Genomic DNA, 19,667 nt, shown 5'->3' on the forward strand with positions numbered 1-19,667 from the left:
TTGCATACTATGAAATTCATTCTTTTAGAGCATAGAATTCAATGTTTCTTTAGTAATTCACAGAATAGTACAGCTACCACTGCTACCCACTTTTAGAATACTCATTACCCTATAACGAAACCCTGTACTCTAGTGGGGTCACTCCCCGTTCCCCTCTGCCCCCAGCCTCCACAGTCTGTTCCCTGTTGGCCCATTCTGGAAGTTTTGTGTAGATGGAATCACGTAGTGTGGGGCCTTTCACATCCAACTTTCACTTATGTTTTCAAGGTTCCTCCATGATACAGCATGTACCAATATTTTATTTCTTTTTAATGTCTAAAAAAGATTCCATTGTATGGAGGTGCCACACTGTGTTTATCCATTCTTCAGTTGATGGGCATGTTTTCAGTTTTCTTGGATACTTGCTTAGGAGTAGAACTGTGAAGTCATATGGTAATCCTGTGTTTACCCATCTGAGGAACTGCCAGTTTGTTTTCCAAAGGGCTGCACTGCTTTACATTCCCACCAGCAGTGTAGAGAGTTGTAATTTTTCCACATCCTCCCTGATGCTTGTTATACTGTGTTTGTTTGTTTGTCTGTTTGTTTATTTATGGCTGCGTTGGGTCTTTGTTGCTGCGCGTGGGCTTTCTCTAGATGTGGTGAGTGGGGACTCCTCTTCGTTGCAGTGATTGGGCTTCTCAGTGCGGTGGCTTCTCTTGCATGGCACGGGCTCTAGGCGCACGGGCTTCAGTAGTTTTGGCACGCGGGCTTACTCGCTCTGCAGCATGTGGGATAAACTAATTAAGAAATGTTGAATTTTTATTATTGAATTAATAATATTTTGGACACAAGTCCCTTAATAGATAGGTGATTTGCAAGTATTTTCTCCCATTCTTTGGGTTGACTTTCTTGATGCCTTTCTTTGTGCCTTTGAGGCACAAAGGTTTTTAATTTTAAGTCCAGTTTACCTACTGTTTCTTTTGCTCATGCTTTTGATGTCACACCTGAAAACTATGTTGTCTTCTAAGAGTGTTATAGTTTTACCTCTTACATTTAAGTCAATGATACATTTTGAGTTAATTTTTGTATATGTATAAGGTGTGTCTACCTTTTGCTTTTTTCATTTAATAATATGTCTTGGAGATCATTTCATATCAGCACTAAAGAACTTCCTCATTCTTTTCTTATTCCAGGGTCTTCCATTGTAGAGATATATGAAATTTACTTAAATACTCCCCCCATTGTTGGTAACTTACATACATAGTTGGGTTTGGAAATTATTTCAAAATGTCACATGGCTTGAACGTTATTTCATACCAGCCTCCTCAAAATGGCAGTTTCAACCATTTGACAGACTTGTTCTAAGCAGTTCTTGCCACCCAGAAGCCTTTGAATAGATGCCAGTCCTCTGGTGAGAATGACCCCAAGGAATTAGTTCCAGAGCTTTCACTCCATTCGATGTTTACAGTTAAGTCAGGAGGCAGAAGATTCTTTCAGTTATCTGAAAATATCTGTAAAAATACTTTTGGAGGAACAAGGTACTCTAAAATTTTGTTGTACGTTTCAGACTATATTTGGTTACAGGTGACTTGGTAGCATGTGTCCTTCTCTTACTGTTTTGTGATATTGTTGTCTCTCCTGTATAAATATAAGTGGGTAAAAATCTAAACTTTCGGTGATTCAGCCAGCCACTCAGTAAGCGATAGAGTATCCAAAAATTTTGAAACATGTGGGTTGCTTTTTTAAATAAAGAAGAAGCTTAGGGGAAAATCTTGAAATATACCAGCACTGATAAGCTGCACAGGCTTTTCTGGCCACTTGAAGGTAAGCAAAGAAAAGGCCAAAGGACAGCTAAGATTAATATGACCAAGTCTATTCCTTCTAGTTATTGAGTCTTACTTTGTAACACGGTTCTTTTTTTTAATTAAAAAAATTTTTTTTTACTAAAGTATAGTTGATTTACAGTGTTGTGCCAATCTCTGCTGTACAGCAAAGTGACTCAGTTTTGCACATACATGCATTCTTTTTTAATACTCTTTTCCATTATGGTTATTCCAGGAGATTGGATATAGTTGCCTGTGCTATATAGTAGGACTGTATTGTTTATCCATTCTAAATGTAATGGTTTGCATCTACCAACCCCAAATTCCCAGTCCATCCCTCTCCCTCCCCCCTCCCCTTTGGCAACCACAAGTCTGATCTCAGTATAACACAGTTCTTTATTAAGAGACTATTTCCTCTTATTTTATACACTGACCAAATTAGCATGATGTCACAAAAAGAGCTTTGGAATCGTTCAAATCCTTTTTCTGTTCTTGATGGTAGTGGATACCTTCAGTAAGTTACTTACCCTTTCTGAACTAGAGTCTTTTCATCTGTAAAATAAACATGAACTAGATGAGTTTCCAAGCCCATAAGAGATTAGAGCAATTAATTAGGAGATGGAATAGGGAATGCTGAAGGCAAACTGCAGTGAGCAGTGCTGACAGCTAATTACCTGATTGGAATGGTAATTGTAAGAAAATTAGAAGCATTTGCAAAAGTTCAAAAATAGTCATGGCTGGAGACAGCTAGGTGGAGTCAAATAGCCCTACATATCTGAGTGGCCTCAGAGCATATCGCTAAATTATGTTATATTCTTGATGTCCACACAAGTCCTGAGTTACCAAAGAATTAGCCAAAAATTCAACAGAATAGTGTATTATGTTCCATTTTTATTTCGATACAATTTTAGACTTACAGAAAAGTGGCAAAAGAAAGCAAAGAATACCATCTACCTTCCAACCAGATTTTTCAAATGTTAACATTTTATTACATTTTCTTAATCCTAATGTGTGTGTCTCTCAACTATGTGAGAGCAGCAGAAATGCTGATCCTTTATCCTTAAATACTGTGTGTGTGTGTGTGTGTGTGTGTGTGTGTGTGTGCGTGCACGTGCGCGTGTGCACGCATGCCTTTATTCTCAAATACTTTCATGTGTATTTCTTAAATACTAAGGACAAGGGAACTCCCTCGTGGTCCAGTGGTTAGGACTCGGCAACTTTCACTGCCATGGGCCAGGGTTCAGTTCCTGGTTGGGGAACTTAACATCCTGTAAGCTGTGCCGCGTGGCCAAAATAAATAAAGACAAAGGCCATCACCTTATATAACCACAGTGTAATTATCAGACTTTATTTGGGTGTTGCCAGTTGCACCAGTAAAGTCTGCTTTAGCAGAAGAAAATCCAGAATGGTGTGTTTCGTCCAGTTGTGCCTTTTTAGTCACCTTTAGTCTGCAGCACATCCTGAGTCTTTTTATCCCTTACTTTAACTCTTGAAGAGTACAAACCAGTTATATAGTAGAATGTCCCTCCGTCAGATTTGTCTGATGACTCAGTTATGCACATTTGGCAGGGCTACCACAGAAGTAATGTTCTGTTCTTCTCAGTGCATCACATAAGGAGATGTTGGTTACAAATGGGTTACATTATTAGTGACATTAACTTTGATCCCAAGTTCAGACAGTGTCTGCCGTATTTCTCTACTGTAAAGGAACTGTTTTTTCCCTTTGTGATTAATTATCTTGTGGCAGAATGCTTCAAAACTACATAAATATTGTTTCTCTGCAAATCTTCACTCACTGTATTATGTTTTTATGAGGACAGAAGAAAAATAATACATTTTAGCAAGAGTTTCATCAAAATGGTTGTGGTGTTAAAATAACTTCAAGGAATTTTTGGCAACCGTGTGACAAATATGGTCAAGTAGAATTCCTTATTATTTCAAAGTTAGATATATGTAGTACTTAGTTTTTAAAAATATCCCTCACAAATCTAAAGTCAGTTTGTAGGTTTATAAATGTGAAAATAATTTGGTTTCTTAGTAGTATTATTGCTTTTGAAAGATTTAGGGGTGAGTCGTTCTCAGAAATTTTTCTGCTTTGTCCAGTGTTACGAGCAAAGTGAACCAAGCAAAAATTGAGAAAAAAAAGTTCTAAATGCCTCTCCTTTCCCTCCTTTTTCTGTTTCTTCACATCTCTGCCAAGAAGCCCACTTTTACCTTATCACCCAGCTTAAAAATATCCAGTGGTGCCCATTTCCCCACAGGATCAAGTTCCAACTTCTCAGCCTACCTTTTCAACTTTAAAAGTTTTCTTCTGCTGCAGCCAAATTAATCTACACAGTCCATTTGGAAACAGCATCTCCTGTTTTTCTGTCTCTGCAAAATGTTCTTCCTATCTTGATTCTTCTCAACAGTCCAGATAAAATTCAAGTGTATTTCTCCTAAAACACTCCCTGACCTCTTCATTTTTCAATACTTTAGTAGGAACTTTTTAGTAGAAACTTTTTTAGGGACGATAAAGTGGTATAAAGAAAAAATAAAATACAGGCAGGGTAGCCTGTAAAACCTCTTTTGGGGGCTGTTCTCCCGTGTCCTCCCTTGTGTCCAGACCCTGTACACAGTAGGTGCTCAGTGTTTGCTGTATACCTTCTTGTGTGTGTATATGTTCATGCATAATATCTAAGGAGCCTGCATCCCCCATGGAACGTAGCACTTATTTGCTATTCAATAAATGAGTTATTTGAACTTCCGTGGTGGTCCAGTGGTTAAGACTCCATGCTTCCAATGCAGGGGGCGTGGGTTCGATCCCTGGTTGGGGAACTAAGATCCCACATGCTGCGTGGTGTGGCCAAAAGAAAAAAAAAAGTTATTTAATTGATATTATTGTCTTTTTTTGTTTGTTTTATTTTAAGGAAGGCTTCATCTCAACAGGAAAGGGGGGGACCCATTTCCATTCTTGTCTCGTATTTTTCTTCTGTCCAAGGGTGAGCATTTACACTTTGAACTATTTCAGGTGTTGGTAAGTTGGTGCTGATTAATCTGGACTCTTTTGTCAGTTTTCTAAGAGCCAGAGCGAGTTTGACTGAGTGGGATTAGGTTTCCATTTAAGGGCAACTTGGTTTCCTCAGTTTATTATTTTTTTTGAAGGTGCTTATACTTTTCATTAACCAAAGCTTCACATTATAGGAATCCTAAAAATACTGCTGATATCCGTCTTGCTTACTCTTTAAATGTTCCTTGAGAACTTTCCGATCACCAGGAATTGTCTCATGTGTTGGGCACACACAAGCCAAGTAAGGTGAGGTTCCATCCCTTGGAGTCTCGAGTCATAACAGAGGTCAAGACAATTGCAGGACTAAATATCAAAACGTTTTGGCCTCTCACTGGAAGGTGTAGCTTCAGTAGCCTGCAGCCGTAGAGAGGCACGCGAGAAATATTGAGTAGTAGGGCACAAGAGGTGGTCAGATCAGGGAGGGTTTTCCTGAAGTCCTGTTTAGGTGGGTTCAAGATTCTGTAGGGTTTCAGAGGTGGCCTCATTCCAAACAGTGCCCAAAGGTATGCCAACTGCGTGGCATGTTGAAGGAAGCAAGAGCAAGCTGATACCAGCTCACCAGCAATAGCCCTCGCCAAATGTAAAGCAGGAAGTGGGGGTGGGGGTGGGGAGGGGAATGTTACTTGGAAAGCTTGGAAGCAGTAAGGGAACTTTTTAAGTATATATTTATTTGGCCGCATCAGATCTTAGTTGCAAGCATGCAGAATCTTGCATTGTGGTGTGCGGGCTCTAGAGCGTGCAGGTCAGTAGTTGCAGCATGCGGGCTCTCTATTTGTGGCACAGAGGCTCTCTAGTGTAGGGATCTAACCCGTATCCCCTGCATTGTAAGTTGTATTCTTAACTGTTAGACCACGAGGGAAGTCCCAATAAGGGAGCTCTTAAACTGGGTTTTAAATAAGAAATTAGCATGGACAGATTTGCATTTAATTAAGAACATGCCCAAAGAATTGCCAGGTAGAAGATCAGCTCTGGCTGTACCTATGGCCCTAAAAAGGTGGAAGTATTTCCTCCCTCGTTTAATTCACTTCCCCTGTGTGGTTAAAATGTGGTTGGTCTGTTTGCCCAGCTTCAGGTTGCTATGGCAGCAGATCCTGGTTTACACACTTACAGTAAATCTGAACTTCTCATAAACCGAGCAGAGAAGTGCTCTTCAAGCTCTCTTCAGTAGGCTTCTAGGGGATTTCAGGAACAGTGCTTCAGAATTTCCAAATGTTTGGTGTACATTTTGTTTGTTTCTAAAGTATATTTTTAACCATTAAAATAATAATAAGGAACAACATGCCAAGCATGAAGTTATATACATAATTTGGAGACTTTGCAGATCACCGTGATGTTAACTCTGGCAGCCAATGCATTCTCCAGAATAAAGCACGTTTTTGTGATTTCTGTGTATACGTTTAAACTTGTAACTGTGCGTTTGATTAAGAGGGTAGTAGACCATTGCCCCAGTCTTTTGAAAAATTCAGGTCCATGCATGTGCACTACTTTATATTTCAAAAGTCAACGTGCCTATAGCTACATTCAGTCAAATGCCAGGCAAGGCTTGGCTCGTCTGCTTCAGGCATGGTCTTTTTATCAGAGTATCATAACTAGTGTGCAGCATCTCATTGGTGTGCTGGATAATGGTTACAAGTGTTGAATCACCTGAGGGCCTTTTAGAAATCTTGAGGCCTAGGCCACACCCCATACTAATTAAATCAGAATCCCTGGGAGCAGGGGCAGGACCTAGGCATCAGTGTTTTTTAATTAATTAATTAATTAGGCTGCATTGGGTCTTTGTTGCTGTGTGCCGGCTTTCTCTAGTTGTGGCAAGCAGGGGCTTCTCCTTGCGGTGGCTTCTCTTGTGGCAGAGCACAGGCTCTAGGCACTCGGGGTTCAGTAGTTAAGGCATGTGGGCTCAGTAGTTGTGGCTATAGAGTGCAGGCTCAGTAGTTGTGGTGCACGGCCTTAGTTGCTCCATGACATGTGGGATCTTCCTGGACCGGGGATCGAACCTGTGTCCCCTGCAATGGCAGGTGGATTCTTAGCCACTGTGCCGCCAGGGAAGTCCCAGTATTTTTTTTAAATAGACTTTATTTTTTCATAGAAAAATTGAGAGGTCATATAGCCATATACCCATATTCCTTCTGCCCCCCACACATGTGTAGCCTCCCTCCTTATCAACATCTCCCATTAGAGTGGTACATTTATTACAATGGGTGGATCCACATTGACATCACAATCCCCCAGAGTCCATCATTTACATTCTTGGTGTTGTACACTCTTGGTATTGTACGTTCTGTGGGTTTGGACAAATGTATGATGACATATATCCGTTGGTACGATATCATACAGAGTAGTTTCAGTAGCCATCACTATTTTTCAAAGCTCTCTAGGTGATTCCAAAATATAACCAAGGTTGAGAACCATTGTGCTCTATTCTACTTCTGAGACATTTAAGTTTTGAGTAGAAGTATTTCAGTACTTCTTGTCTGACTTGTATATGAAAACTACCTCTGTCTCCATTATATATTGGGTTTCCCATAAGATTTTGTTTGGATAAAGGAATGTGTTAAAGATTGATAATCAGCATAGTGAAAAGAGCTAGGCTTTGGAGGCAGAGGGTCCTAGATTCAACGTCTGGCTCCACATTTGCACTTGGGCAAGTTCCTTAGCCTCTCTGAGCTTCCATCCAATAGGTAATACCCAACAGTGATGTTGAAAAATAATAAATGTACAATAGTTTAATAATGTTTAACCCATAGTGAGCACTTAATAAGCTGTGGTTTGTCCATTGCTCCTTTTCTTTTTGTCTTGTTTTGGAGACAAGGAATACCCTTCTTGCCATCGGCCATAGGCGTGTACTTTACCATCTTTTGGTTTACTGTTCCTGTAATATTTTGTGTTAGCCTTTTCTGGTTTGGATTACATTTTGGTTCAAATATCTTCCAACATACTGTAGGCCTTCTGGTAAAATAAATTTGAGAACTCAAATACAGATTTACAGTACAGTGGTCTTTGGCTTGAGCGGAACTTTTGATATGCCTTTTCAGCACCTGCGAAGTATAAAGCGCGTGAGAGTGCTATTCTTTCATCCACGGATACGCCCCCAGAGCTTTCAACATGTTCTTTATGCTGAGCATTTCAGTCCGCTGTAATCTGTCGGAAGTAAAATGACCTGATTTCTTAGCAAAAGTGTCTTATTTTTCATCTGCTTGCTAAGAACTGAGAAATGTTTGGACAAATATTTGGCCACAAATGATACAGTTCAGGTTGACTGCACCTGTGGTGTTTGTGTTGCCTGCTTGACTGTTTGGAGACTGGTCTTTAGTGGAATCTGTGCCCTGTCTCTGCACAGCCCTGGGTGCATCCCAGGGGCCAGGCACGGTGCCTCTGCCACTGCAGATGTTTGTTCATTTGTCTCCACGAGACTGTCAGTCCATTAAGGGCAGGAGCCGAGTCCCAACATGGTTTAAAAGAATAATGGTTGATTGAAAGAAGGAAAGCCGTAGCAGGAAAGAAAGATGAACAGTACTTACATAGAGGAGGGCAAACAAAAAATGCCAGGGCTTTAAGGAGTCAAGTGATCAGTTCAATGACTGGCCTGATTCAGGACCTTTTGAATATCTCTCATTTGAGAAACAGAAAGATCTTTGTTGGTGCAAAAAAGGTTAAGGATAGAGATGGGGCCAGCTGGCCATCGGTCATGAGTGGAAGGAATCAACTCTGAGAGGAATTTGGTAATCCTGTGTGTTAGTAAAAGTACATAACTTTTTTTGTTTTTAATGGAACATTTCAAAAGATGAGTCACCTTTAGGATTTTCTCATCAGAATAGGAAGGTGACTGTTGGAGGAAACCTGTCTCAACTTCCTCGAAGGTGATATCAGCATTCAGACTTGACCCTGAGTAATCTTTGAAATTCCTTTTGCGTTGGGCATTATGCTGGAGCCATTGATTGTGAAGCAAGGGTAATTTTTTATGGCTGATTTTAAAAGAGTTGAGGTTGGTCTCCTTTATTCATCTGTCCTTCTTTCATTCATTATTTTCCAACATCCAGACAAGTGTTTGTCGAGCACACTGACAGGGGCAGGGTTTTGCAAGGTAAAAAGAGGGTGGCTTGGTGAAAAAGGTGGACACAGCCCCCGGCCCTCCTCTGCTTGCAGGCAGCTGGGTCCCTCCCGTAGAGCATGAAGGGTGCCTTGACGGGAAAGGCAGGATGTAAAGGGGCACAGGGTGAGGGATGTGGGGCAGACACGGGGAGGAAGTCACTTTTAGATTGTGGCCTGAAGCATAACTTCAGACAAAGAGTACGGAAGAGCGCGTTCCTGGCAAATGAAAAGCTAGATTTATTAATGTTTATGGCTTGTTGAATAGAGTATATTTTTGTAGCCTCCCCTATCTTTGTGCCATCCAGCTGAGGCAGGTCCAGAGTAGCCCTGATGCATGGCAGAAAGCAGCCCCTGTCAGCTGCACAGTGGCCCGGTGCGGAGCGAGGCGTGAGGCCTCTGACTCGACACCGGTGTCGATTCCAGCGACATGCGACATGCGTCATCTGTTGGCTTCCATTTATCCAGCCCGATTATAGGAGTCACAGCTGCGCTGGGAGGGAATCACGTGCTGGGTGCTGTCACTGGCGCATTGGGGAATTAAAGAAGTAAATCTCTTAACACCTACTGATGTCTTCCTTTCTCTCTTTAAAAAAAAAACAGTTTTTATTATGACAAAATATACACAAAAGAAAGAGTGTATGTGTGTGTGCGCAGACACGTGGATACACTTCGCAGAGTACACATTAAAATACAAGTTCCCATGCCCTCAACTACCTGGCCTAGGAAGTTCAACATGGCCAGCAGTGTGTGCTGCACACATCCTGCCCTGTCCACGTTGTTGCAATCAGAACCACGGGTCTGAATGCTATGTTTGGTGTTCTCTGTTGTACCTCTCTTTTACGATGTTTTTTGTAAACATCAATTTGTAGATTTTATTTTATTTACTTATTTATGTTTGGCTACATTGGATCTTTGTTGCAGCGCTTGGGCTTTCTCTAGTTGTGGCAAGGGGAAGCTACTCCTCATTGCAGTGTGTGGGCTTCTCGTTGAGGTAGCTTCTCTTGTTGCGGAGCACGGGCTCTTAAGCATGCGGGCTTCAGTAATTGTAGCATTCGGGCTCAGTACTTTTGGTACATGGGCTTAGTTGCTCCTCGGCATGTGGGGTCTTCTCAGACCAGGGATCAAACCTGTGTCCCCTACATTGGCAGGCAGATTCTTAACCACTGCACCACCAGGGAAGTCCCTACTATGTTTTAAAAGGTCATATTTACCCTTGTGCTAGGAGATATTACAACATCAGCCTATCGCTGTGTACCAACAGCAAATAAGAAATTGGTTGGAAAGCTGTATGAATAAATTGATTGTACTCTTTTAAAGAGGGGAATATACTGGTAACATCGAAGTGGTTTTTTTTAAAAAAGTCAAAACAAAAGCCTTTTAATTCAAGGAAAACCTTAACAGCGTTTGTTAAAAGGGTAAGGTTTTTACAAACTAGGGTACTGCACATGGACCCAGCAGTAAACATGATAGGAAATTGCTTCAACAATAACGAGACCTCTGTTATTTTAAACCAGGCCATGAAAGTGTTTGTTCGTTCATAATAATGCTACTCCAGTGTATTTTAAATGATTTTGTGGTATCAGAGTTTGAATTTACTGGCATGAAGGTCATCCTGACATGTTAGTTGGGAGACATGATTGACATTGTATTACTTCAATAATTTAAAATATTGAAATAGATGATGTCAGGAAATAGCCCTCTGGGCAAACTTTTTTTTTTTTTTTAGGCTTTGTTGGGTCTTTGTTGTGTGTGGGCTTTAGTTGTGGCGAGCAGGGGCTACTCTTTGTTGCGGTGCGTGGGCTTCTTATTGTAGTGGCTTCTCTTGTTGTGGAGCACGGGCTTTAGGCGCACAGACTTCAGAAGTTGTATCACATGGGCTCAGTAGTTGTGGCTCTCAGACTCTGGAGTGCAGGCTCAGTAGTTGTGGTTCATGGGCTTAGTTGCTCTGCGGCATGTGGGAATCTTCCCTGCCCAGGGCTCAAACCCATGTCCCCTGCATTGGCAGGCAGATTCTTAACCACTGTGCCACCAGGGAAGTCCCAAACCATTCTTGAATTTGCTTTTTTTCTTCGTGGTTTTGATGGATGTTGCTTGTATTCTGTATTTGCATGCTTCCCTCCATCCCCACCCTCCTGCGCTTTTTCTCCTAAACTGTTCAGGTTTCCATTCTAAAATGGATGAATATCAAGTTTTGGGTATCATATTTCACTACGGAAGAAATGGCCCTTAATGAGTTGATTTCACAGACTTTGATTACTTGTCAAATGATTCTGCCGGCTTTTTTCATTTCAGTTGATCTCCTGCTTTGAGGGTCATTATCACTTCTCTAAGTGATACTTTTGGGCAACATGGTGCATTTTAGAAATTTATTTCCCAGAGCACCTCAGAAAAAGAGTTGTTTTTGTTTATATGTTTTCTTGCTGTTTGAACTCTAGCATAACTTAGCAAGATTTCTTCCCCAGGAAGAAAGTAACCTCAGCTCCCGTGAACCATTCTGAAGTTTATCTGTAAGTTAAAATGTAACTCAGAATCCAGAGTTGGCCAGTTGTGAAAACGTGTATATCACTTAATCTTTTTACTTATTTCATTTCATTTCTATGTTTTTATAACGGAGACAATTGGTTTTTTCAGGGTTCAACAGGAGACTTCTACCCTCTATCAATGAATTTTTAAACTAAAGTTTTAATACTTGTTACAGTGATTTTTGCCACTATACCATAATTACAAATCTGAAGCCTAAAAGAAATCTATGTAATGTCTTATTCAGACTGTATCTGATTCAGGCCAGTCTCCAGTGACATGGGATGACGTGGATTAGAACAATAGTTTCTCCATGTCTCAGTGTTCTTTATATTTGCATTCTTTAGCCATTTTAACTAGCCCATTAAAACTCTGTTTTATGACTCTGAAGGCAAGCCATCTGAATGCCACAATAATTTTACTGTATACTTCCTTAATACTCCGAATCACTAAAAAGAAAAGAAGACAAAAGAAAAGGCTGACAAAGCAAACCACTTCCAGTTGTTTAAGAAACCAGTGAATTTACCCCTGGCTTGGGCTGCGTGGAATGTAGTCTGAGAGGGAGATCTGTGCTTTCCTTTCCCTTCTCCCCACACAGGAGCAGCTTTCTGACTAGCTGTCATCCGCGCTCATCTCAGTTGATCAGAAACTGCTGTAAGCACTTCGGGCTTCCACGATGTGTGTGGTAACCACATGCAGTTTTTTTTTTTAATTTTATTTATTTATTATTATTTTTTTGACTGTGTCGGATCTTAGTTGTGGCACGCGGGGTCTTTCACGGTGATGTGTGAGCTTCTCTCTAGTTGTGGCGTGCAGGTTTTCTCTTCTCTAGTTGTGGCACACAGGCTCCAGGGCGCTGTAGTTTGTGGTACACGGGCTCTTTCTCTGAGGTGCACGGGCTTAGCTGCCCCATGGCATGTGGGAACCTAGTTCCCCAACCAGGGATGGAAGCTGTGTCCCCTGCATTGGAAGGTGGATTCTTTACCATGGGACCACCACCGGAGACGTCCCCACATGCCGTTTTAAGTACCTGGTCTTTGCTGAAACTTCTCCCTGAGATCAGCTGTACAGAGTACCTGACGCCCAGCAGGTCTCTCAGTTGAATGCTCTTCATGGCCTCATGCCTTCCTGTCTCCTTGTCTGTAGCATTCTCTGTTCTGGGAGCTCTCATCACAGGCAGAGGAGCAGCAAGGTGACAGGGTGACTGCTCAGCATGTATGAGGGGACGCGTAGGAGATGAAGTCTGAGAAGTGGCTGGGGGCTAGCTTACATTGGGCTCTGTGGGCCACTGTGAAGACTTAGACCTGATCCTGGCTAATGTGGGGAACCCTTGGAGGGTTTTGAGCAGAGGAGTGGAAACATACAACGTGCATTTCACCAAGATCTCTCTGGCCTCTCCGTGGATTGGCTGTAAGTGAGTGAGGGTGGAAGAGAGAACCAGCTGATTGGGAAGTCACGGAAATAACCTGAGTGAAAGATGATGGTGGCGTGGACCAAGATGGTGGCTTTGAAAGAGCATGGAGAGATCAATTTCTAGACATGTTTTTAGCAGAGACACGTTTTGTGAGGGCTTCGAGGTAAATTGTGAGAATGAGAGGGGTCCAGAATTTTGGCCTCAGCCACTGGAAGGCTGGAGTCGTCATTTATTGGAATGGACAAGCCCATGGAAGGGCAGGTTTGGAGGTGGGACTCAGAGGTTCAGTCTTGACATGGCTAAATTTAGTATGCCAGTTAGATCCAAGTGATGTCGTTGGGTAAACATTTGTATACATTTGCACGTGTGTGTGTGTGTGTGTGTGTGTGTGTACAGGGGTCATCGGCATTTAGGAGGTATTTAAAGCACTGAAACTAGATGAGGTCACCAAGAGAATGACTGGATAAGAGGTCAGAGGGATGATCTGGGACTTTCCCACATATGGAGGTCAGGGGGACTTCTGAGATGAGAGAATGAAAAGGGAGTGATGTTTCAGAAGCCAAATTGGAAAAAAAAAAAATTGTTCCAAAGAGGGAGTGATCAGTTGTATCTAATGTAGGTTGATCAGTAAGATGAGATTTGAGAATTAACTGTCAATTTAGCTGCATGGAGGTCATTGGATTCCTTCACAAAAACAGTTTTAGTGAAGTACTCGGGAAGAAAGTCTGAATCGGGTTTATTCAGGAGACAGTGGGAGGAGGGAGACCGCACAGTTACTATAGACAGTCCTTACAAGATATATAAATTAGAGGAGGGCAAAGGGATCTTAGCCGAGGGGTGAGGCAGGGTCAAGATTTTTTCCCCCTAAAGTTGGGATATAAATGTAAATAATTCCATGGCTGATGGCAGTAACTCAGAAGAGAATGAAAAATTCAGGAGAGAAAGAGAGAGTTGCTGGGTCCGTGTCCCTCGGTGGGTGAGAGAAGATGAGACCCAGTGCACAGTGGAGAGGATTGCAGACGGTTCCCACATAGGAAGACAGGCCACAGATGCAGACGGGTAGGATGTGGTTGGGGATGCAGAGAAGTTCTCTTCTGATTGCTTCTGTTTTCTTAGGGAAACAGGAAGCGCAGTCATCAGCTGAGGGAGAGAAGCAGGGGGAGGTCTGCAGTTGAGGTGGGAGAGGAAGCTATAAAATAGTCATTTAGGAGAGTGGAGCCTAGATGGAGTAGGGAAATGTGGGAGGATTGCTGGGCACTGTGAAGAGTCCTCTTTGAAGTTAGTGGTCGTGAATTTAAGGTGAAACTAGTCAGTGGGATTGTGTGCTTTTCTCCAGCTATGGTTAGCTGCCCTGGTAGAGATGCAGAATGGATAGAGAAGTGGACTTAACCAGAGTTGAGGTCTGGTCCGGTGAATGCGCTGATGGGAGAGCGAGGCAAGGGAACTGACGGTGCAGCCAGGGAATGAGTCCCGTGCTGCATCGTGGATCTCCCCTGAGTGGGACAGATGGAGACATGCTGGGGATGGGACAGTAAAAGGATTGGGGAGGACTGATGGATTCTGGGTTCCATGGTGGCTGAAGGATTGATAAAATCAGGGTATTGGAGGAAAAGATCTGGAAGGATCAGAGGTGGCCAATCAGAGAGTAGAGAGCCAGAAATTAAGATTGTGGAGGAGGCGCAGGTTTTAATGATAGGATCTAGGGCAATGATTCTCAACCAGAGCAATTTGCCCCTGAGGAGGGGACATTTGCAGTTGTCTAAAGACATCTTTGATTGTCAGAACTGGAACAGGAGAAGATGCTACAGACATTTAGTAGAGGTCAGGGATGCTGCTAAACATCCTATAATGCGCAGGAGAGCCCCCACAGCAAAGAATAATCTGGCCTGATTGTCAGTAGTGCCACCGTTGGATTGTCAATAGTGCCACCGTTGAGAAGCCGGGGGCTAGGGTATGATTATGGAAATTAGTAGCTGGGACAGGCCTGAGGATAAGGTTATTGGAGAAGAGAAGATAAACAAAGAGACCAGGGTTTTGGAAGGTTCTTCCTATGACTGACGGAATCTCCAAGAATTATGACAAGAACAGGAGAAAGAGAGCCAGGGATAAGAGGAAGTTAGCTATGTGTGGAGTTATTTTATTTTTCTGCAACTAGATGATTGGTTGGAGTTGGAATTCATTTTCCTGGCTCTAAGAGCTGCATGTCCAAATTAGCCAAAGAGTGATGGTATGTTGTTGTTGTTTTTAAAAACCACTTGTTTATTGACCAGCTTTAGCAGAATTAAATTGTCTGTCTTAAATATGTTGTCTAAAAGCCCATGTAGAGATTTGATTGGTCTTTTTGGTCAAAATTCCATGACTGTAAACTTGGGCACTTGGCCTAGCTCCATCTTTAAATAACATCTCAGGGTAACAGTTCTTGCAGCCAGGTCTTGTGTGGTATCTGGTTTGAGAAAATCCTTGAGAAACTTTATTTATTGACTTTAAAGACTGTGGCTTTCTTTGCAGTGCTCATCTCAGTGGAGAAAACTATTCAGAATCACACACAGTAAATAAAGGTTACAAACCAGTGCTGCTTCCTGGAATAAACTGGTCAAATTGTCCAGTCTTGTGCTTTGTCCTTCATTTTGAACTCAAGTGCCCTGGGGCTGCTTTTCTGCCTACCCACAATAGCAAGGAACCTCTTTTGTTTGCTTCTTGTTTAAAAGGAGGGCTTGTTTTGAGGTTTGGACCACGAATAATAATTCATTGTTCCCTATAATAATAATCCACCCTCTTTAGCAGAAAAAAATCTGCTTGATGCAGTGTGGCTATCAGTTTATTTAGAAGAATGGCCAAAAGTGCCCATTGTGTCCTGAGAATAAACATTTGGAAGATGGTTGGGAGGAATGGGGGAGTACTCTTGTTCTCCGTGGCCTGGAGTCATAGTTGAGACCTCAGGAAGAAAAAATTCTGACTATGACCGTCAGCCCCGGGTGACAATACCCTTCCTTATTCTGCTGGTCTGTTACATTAAGAGTAATTGGAACACTGTAGATAGGGATTCTCTCCCAACTATTTCTTTAAAAAAAAAATCTTATTTTGAAAATGGGTGTTTTTAATCTTTTCTGTATTAGTTCTAATTGTTTCCATGTTTAGGACAAATAAGTTTCTTTCTAACCTTCATTTAGTCCATGAAAGGGTCTCTTTTTGAGTGAAGAGTATTTTATTTTAGCAGCAGTCCTTAATAATTCCTACAGTTGCCTCTGATTACAGAGCTCGAAAAAAGAGCTATTTTTATATGCCAAGTGATAGACGTTTTAATTACTACTTCCTGGGCTTAGGCTAACTGAAAAAACTCGATGGGTAAATGAAAATGTGACCCAGTATGATCAGCTGTTCTTGAGTACACATGTATCTCACACTGAAATCCAGTGGTAGGTAAGATTTCACTAATGTTATGCTTTTTTTTTTTAAACCTTAAATACCTTATAGGAAAAAGGTTATTTAGTTAAATAATAAACATGGCTTTAAAATAGATATCTTACCTAGAGCAGTTTTAATTGCTTTAAATATGGAAGATGGGAAAAGATCAACTTGATATAAATTGAAATGTAGCAGGTAAATATGAGAACTATTTAAAGAAGTAAAAATATGGCCTCCACAACATGAAAAATAGACCATCAGAGAAGGATGATGATGTCCTTCAGTAGATGGATGGATAAACTGTGGTACATCTGTACAAAGGATATTATTCAGTAATAAAGTGAAACGGACTGTCAATGCCATGAAATGACGAGGAAGCTTAAATGAATATTGCTAAGTGAGAGAAGCCAATCGGAAAAGGCTGCATTTACTATATGATTCCAACTAAGAATATTCTGGACGTTAGTACTATACTAATGCAAGATGTTAATAATAGGGGAAACTGGGGCTTAGGGGAAGCAAGAGGGAGTATATGGGAACTCCCTACTTTCTGCAAACCTTAAACTGCTCTGAAAAATAAAGTCTGTTAATTCAAAAGAAAACATAAATATTAGGTATAACTGAACTAGTAAAAATATCTTCTTACTAAAAACCAAAAATCTCAGGCTCTCAGCAGTTCATCCTGTTTGTAGGAGGTACCTGTATATAATATTCTGCCAGAAATGTATAGTACACAGTGGCGATGGATTACTGTATATATCTTGTAATGTTCTTGTATCTCTTCTTTGTCCTCTGATAAATATGCACAGTGGTATTCATGCTAAATCCTACTCCTAAGCTTTCCTTGTTCCTCTCTTTGCAGTGACTGCTCGTGTATCAGCCTTGGAGGTGTATACACCAAAAGAAATCTTCGTGGCAAATGGGACACAGGGGAAGCTGACATGCAAGTTCAAGTCTACTAACACGACTGGCACGTTGACCTCAGTCTCCTGGAGCTTCCAGCCAGAGGGGACCGACACCACTGTGTCGGTAGGAATGCTTGTCTGATCTCCACTGGTCCTACCTCATGGGGTTCTTTACGGCTGTAGTGTGATTAATGATCGGTTCTGATTGCGCACTTGCACACTGAGTGAGTTTGTTATCTATTAGAGACTTCAAGGACCTTCTCTTGCTTTAGACTCTCCAGGAAAAAATAAGTTTAGCGTCTCTTAAATGCAGCTTCTTATCTACATTAATACTGATATTGATCTATCTATCAACTATCTATCTACTGGGTTCGAGTATATGCCTGATTTCCAAGTTTTTGAGTGGACCTGTGTCCCTCAGTGTTTATAAAAAGGAAGGCCCCCAAGGTGTTGTGCCTGAGAAGGAAAGAAAGGTGAGGTAAAGTCAGAGATTACAAATTTAGATAACTTCCTCAGTGGGTCCAGTTGGGTATGGTTCTGGGTAAAACAGAGTCCCAGAGTGAGTGAGAGCAGGAACCCATATGAATGTCTTGGGGAAGCAGAGTCAGAGCCATTCTGTTGCTGCCACATAAACATGGCATCAGCGTGGAACGTGTATCCTGTAGATGCAAGATTGAACACACTCATTTACCCGGGAAGAGTCCTAAGAATTATTTAAATTTGTGAAGCTTTCCCACTGACATCTTTTGCCAGACTAGAAGCAAGGGACCTTATTTTATCTATAGAAAGTAAAGCCTCATCAGGAAGACACCCAGATGCTCTTCCCTTCAGAGAGAAGTTTCACTTATGTTCAAAACAGTCCTGTCATGTGGGTCAGAGCAGGTTTACATACCCCAAGCCTTAATATTAAGAACATGCTGTATTTCTGATTAATGTTTTTAGCTAATCAATTTATACTTACACACTAATCTGATTAAAGTTGATTCCAGAATGTTCAGTTACTGATCCAGGAGGCTTTAACTCCCGAATGTCAGGGCGCAATTAATAAGATGAGCAGGACGCTCTTCATTTTCATAGATGTTCAGGAGAAGTAAGCTCAGGCCCCACATACCAGCGATGGCTTTTCTGGTCTGTGGGATTAGGGTCCCCATGTCTGAAACAGAGCTCATCTTTTCTCCTCGCTGTCTCCCTTCTCTGCTAGTTCTTTTTGGGTATTTATGTTCTTCTAGGGACCTGATTTTCTTTTTTTTTTTAAACCTTGAGTTTTGTTGGGGTGGGGGGCGGTTTTCCCTCCCCCATCCACTACCGCTTCCCTTCCACCCCTCATACCCACCCTGAGAAATAGGACCGTTTTGCTGGCTCTTCCTACTTTGTTCCTGGCATCTGGCTTTTTGTCAGCCTTCCTGCTTCTCTGCTCCCTCCATCAAGTGATAAAAATTGTGTGCCGGGACTTGTGCAGTAACCCCCTTGGTTATTCCTCCGCTTCAGATCGTCCATCTTTCAGCCCACCCCTGCAGTCCACCAGGTACTTCGTCTTAAAACAGTTCTTTCCCCTCACCACTGCCCTCGACAGAATCCCCGTAGTTTGCCACTGTGAACAGTGCTTGTCTGGAATTCGGAACTCATAATTTGGCTCTAGCCCCACTTCTGTTCTCTCATGTGATCACTGTCAGTCTAGTAAAAGTGCTTTTATGCTTGCTTTCTCCACCTCTGAACTCTTGCCATTTAAGTTGTATCCCATCTTCACATTCTGGTCCCTCCGTAAGACCTCTTTCGGCATGTTTAGCTCTTCTTAAAACTCCCTGCCCACATTATCTGGGCCATTCCTGTGAGACAGCGTTCCTTACTGCGACAGGTTTTCTCTTCTTTATCTTGAATGTCAGCATTTTGAGGATAGAAACCTATCTTACACCTTTGGTGTCCCTCATGGTTTTAACACTGTGGCTTTTACTTAATAAGTGTTGGTTGATAAGGAGATCTAGTCGCTTTTTTTGTGTGAGTTTTTTTTACCATTTCATTTCTCTCTTACTGGTTTCACCAAAGCATTATTACCAGTGCAGTTCAGCAAACACATGTAGTCCCTGTGACGTGCTACGTACAGAGGAGCACAGAGAGAAATACAGCTTGTACCCTGCCTTCAGAGGGCGCCGGGTCTGTTGAGGGAGAGATTGCAGAGACCCAGCGGTGGGAAAGAGGGTAGTGTAGGTCTTCATTGCTGGTTCAGAAATGCAGGGCAGGGCATGTCTACAGATGAGGCAGGAAGGAAAGCAGAGACCAGATGACAGAAGGACTTGCTTGCTAACTAAGAGTTTATGGTTTGTTTCCTGGTAAAGAAGAGAAGGTGAAGGGTTCCCAGGCAAGACAGGATCAGCCATGAAAGGCATTAAATAATGGAAATAGCTTAAGCTTTGAAGTCAAAGCTGGGTTTGAATTCTGCCTTTGAGACCTGAGACCTTGAGTAAGTCGCTAAGGTTTGCTGAGCC

At 41.9% G+C, this 19,667-nt stretch overlaps 1 protein-coding gene across 1 annotated transcript in view; it reads left to right on the forward strand.

The window, feature by feature from the left end:
* Nucleotides 1-19,667, forward strand: part of MPZL1 (myelin protein zero like 1) — a 62,173-nt gene that overhangs the window by 22,528 nt on the left and 19,978 nt on the right. Inside the window, exon 2 of the mRNA XM_057726813.1 lies at nucleotides 17,142-17,308. Coding sequence (XP_057582796.1) covers nucleotides 17,142-17,308 — 167 coding nt within the window. The remainder of the gene's footprint in view (nucleotides 1-17,141; nucleotides 17,309-19,667) is intronic.

The sequence above is a fragment of the Hippopotamus amphibius genome, chromosome 3 (assembly GCF_030028045.1).
Source record: "Hippopotamus amphibius kiboko isolate mHipAmp2 chromosome 3, mHipAmp2.hap2, whole genome shotgun sequence".
Classification (NCBI taxonomy): Eukaryota; Metazoa; Chordata; class Mammalia; order Artiodactyla; family Hippopotamidae; genus Hippopotamus; species Hippopotamus amphibius.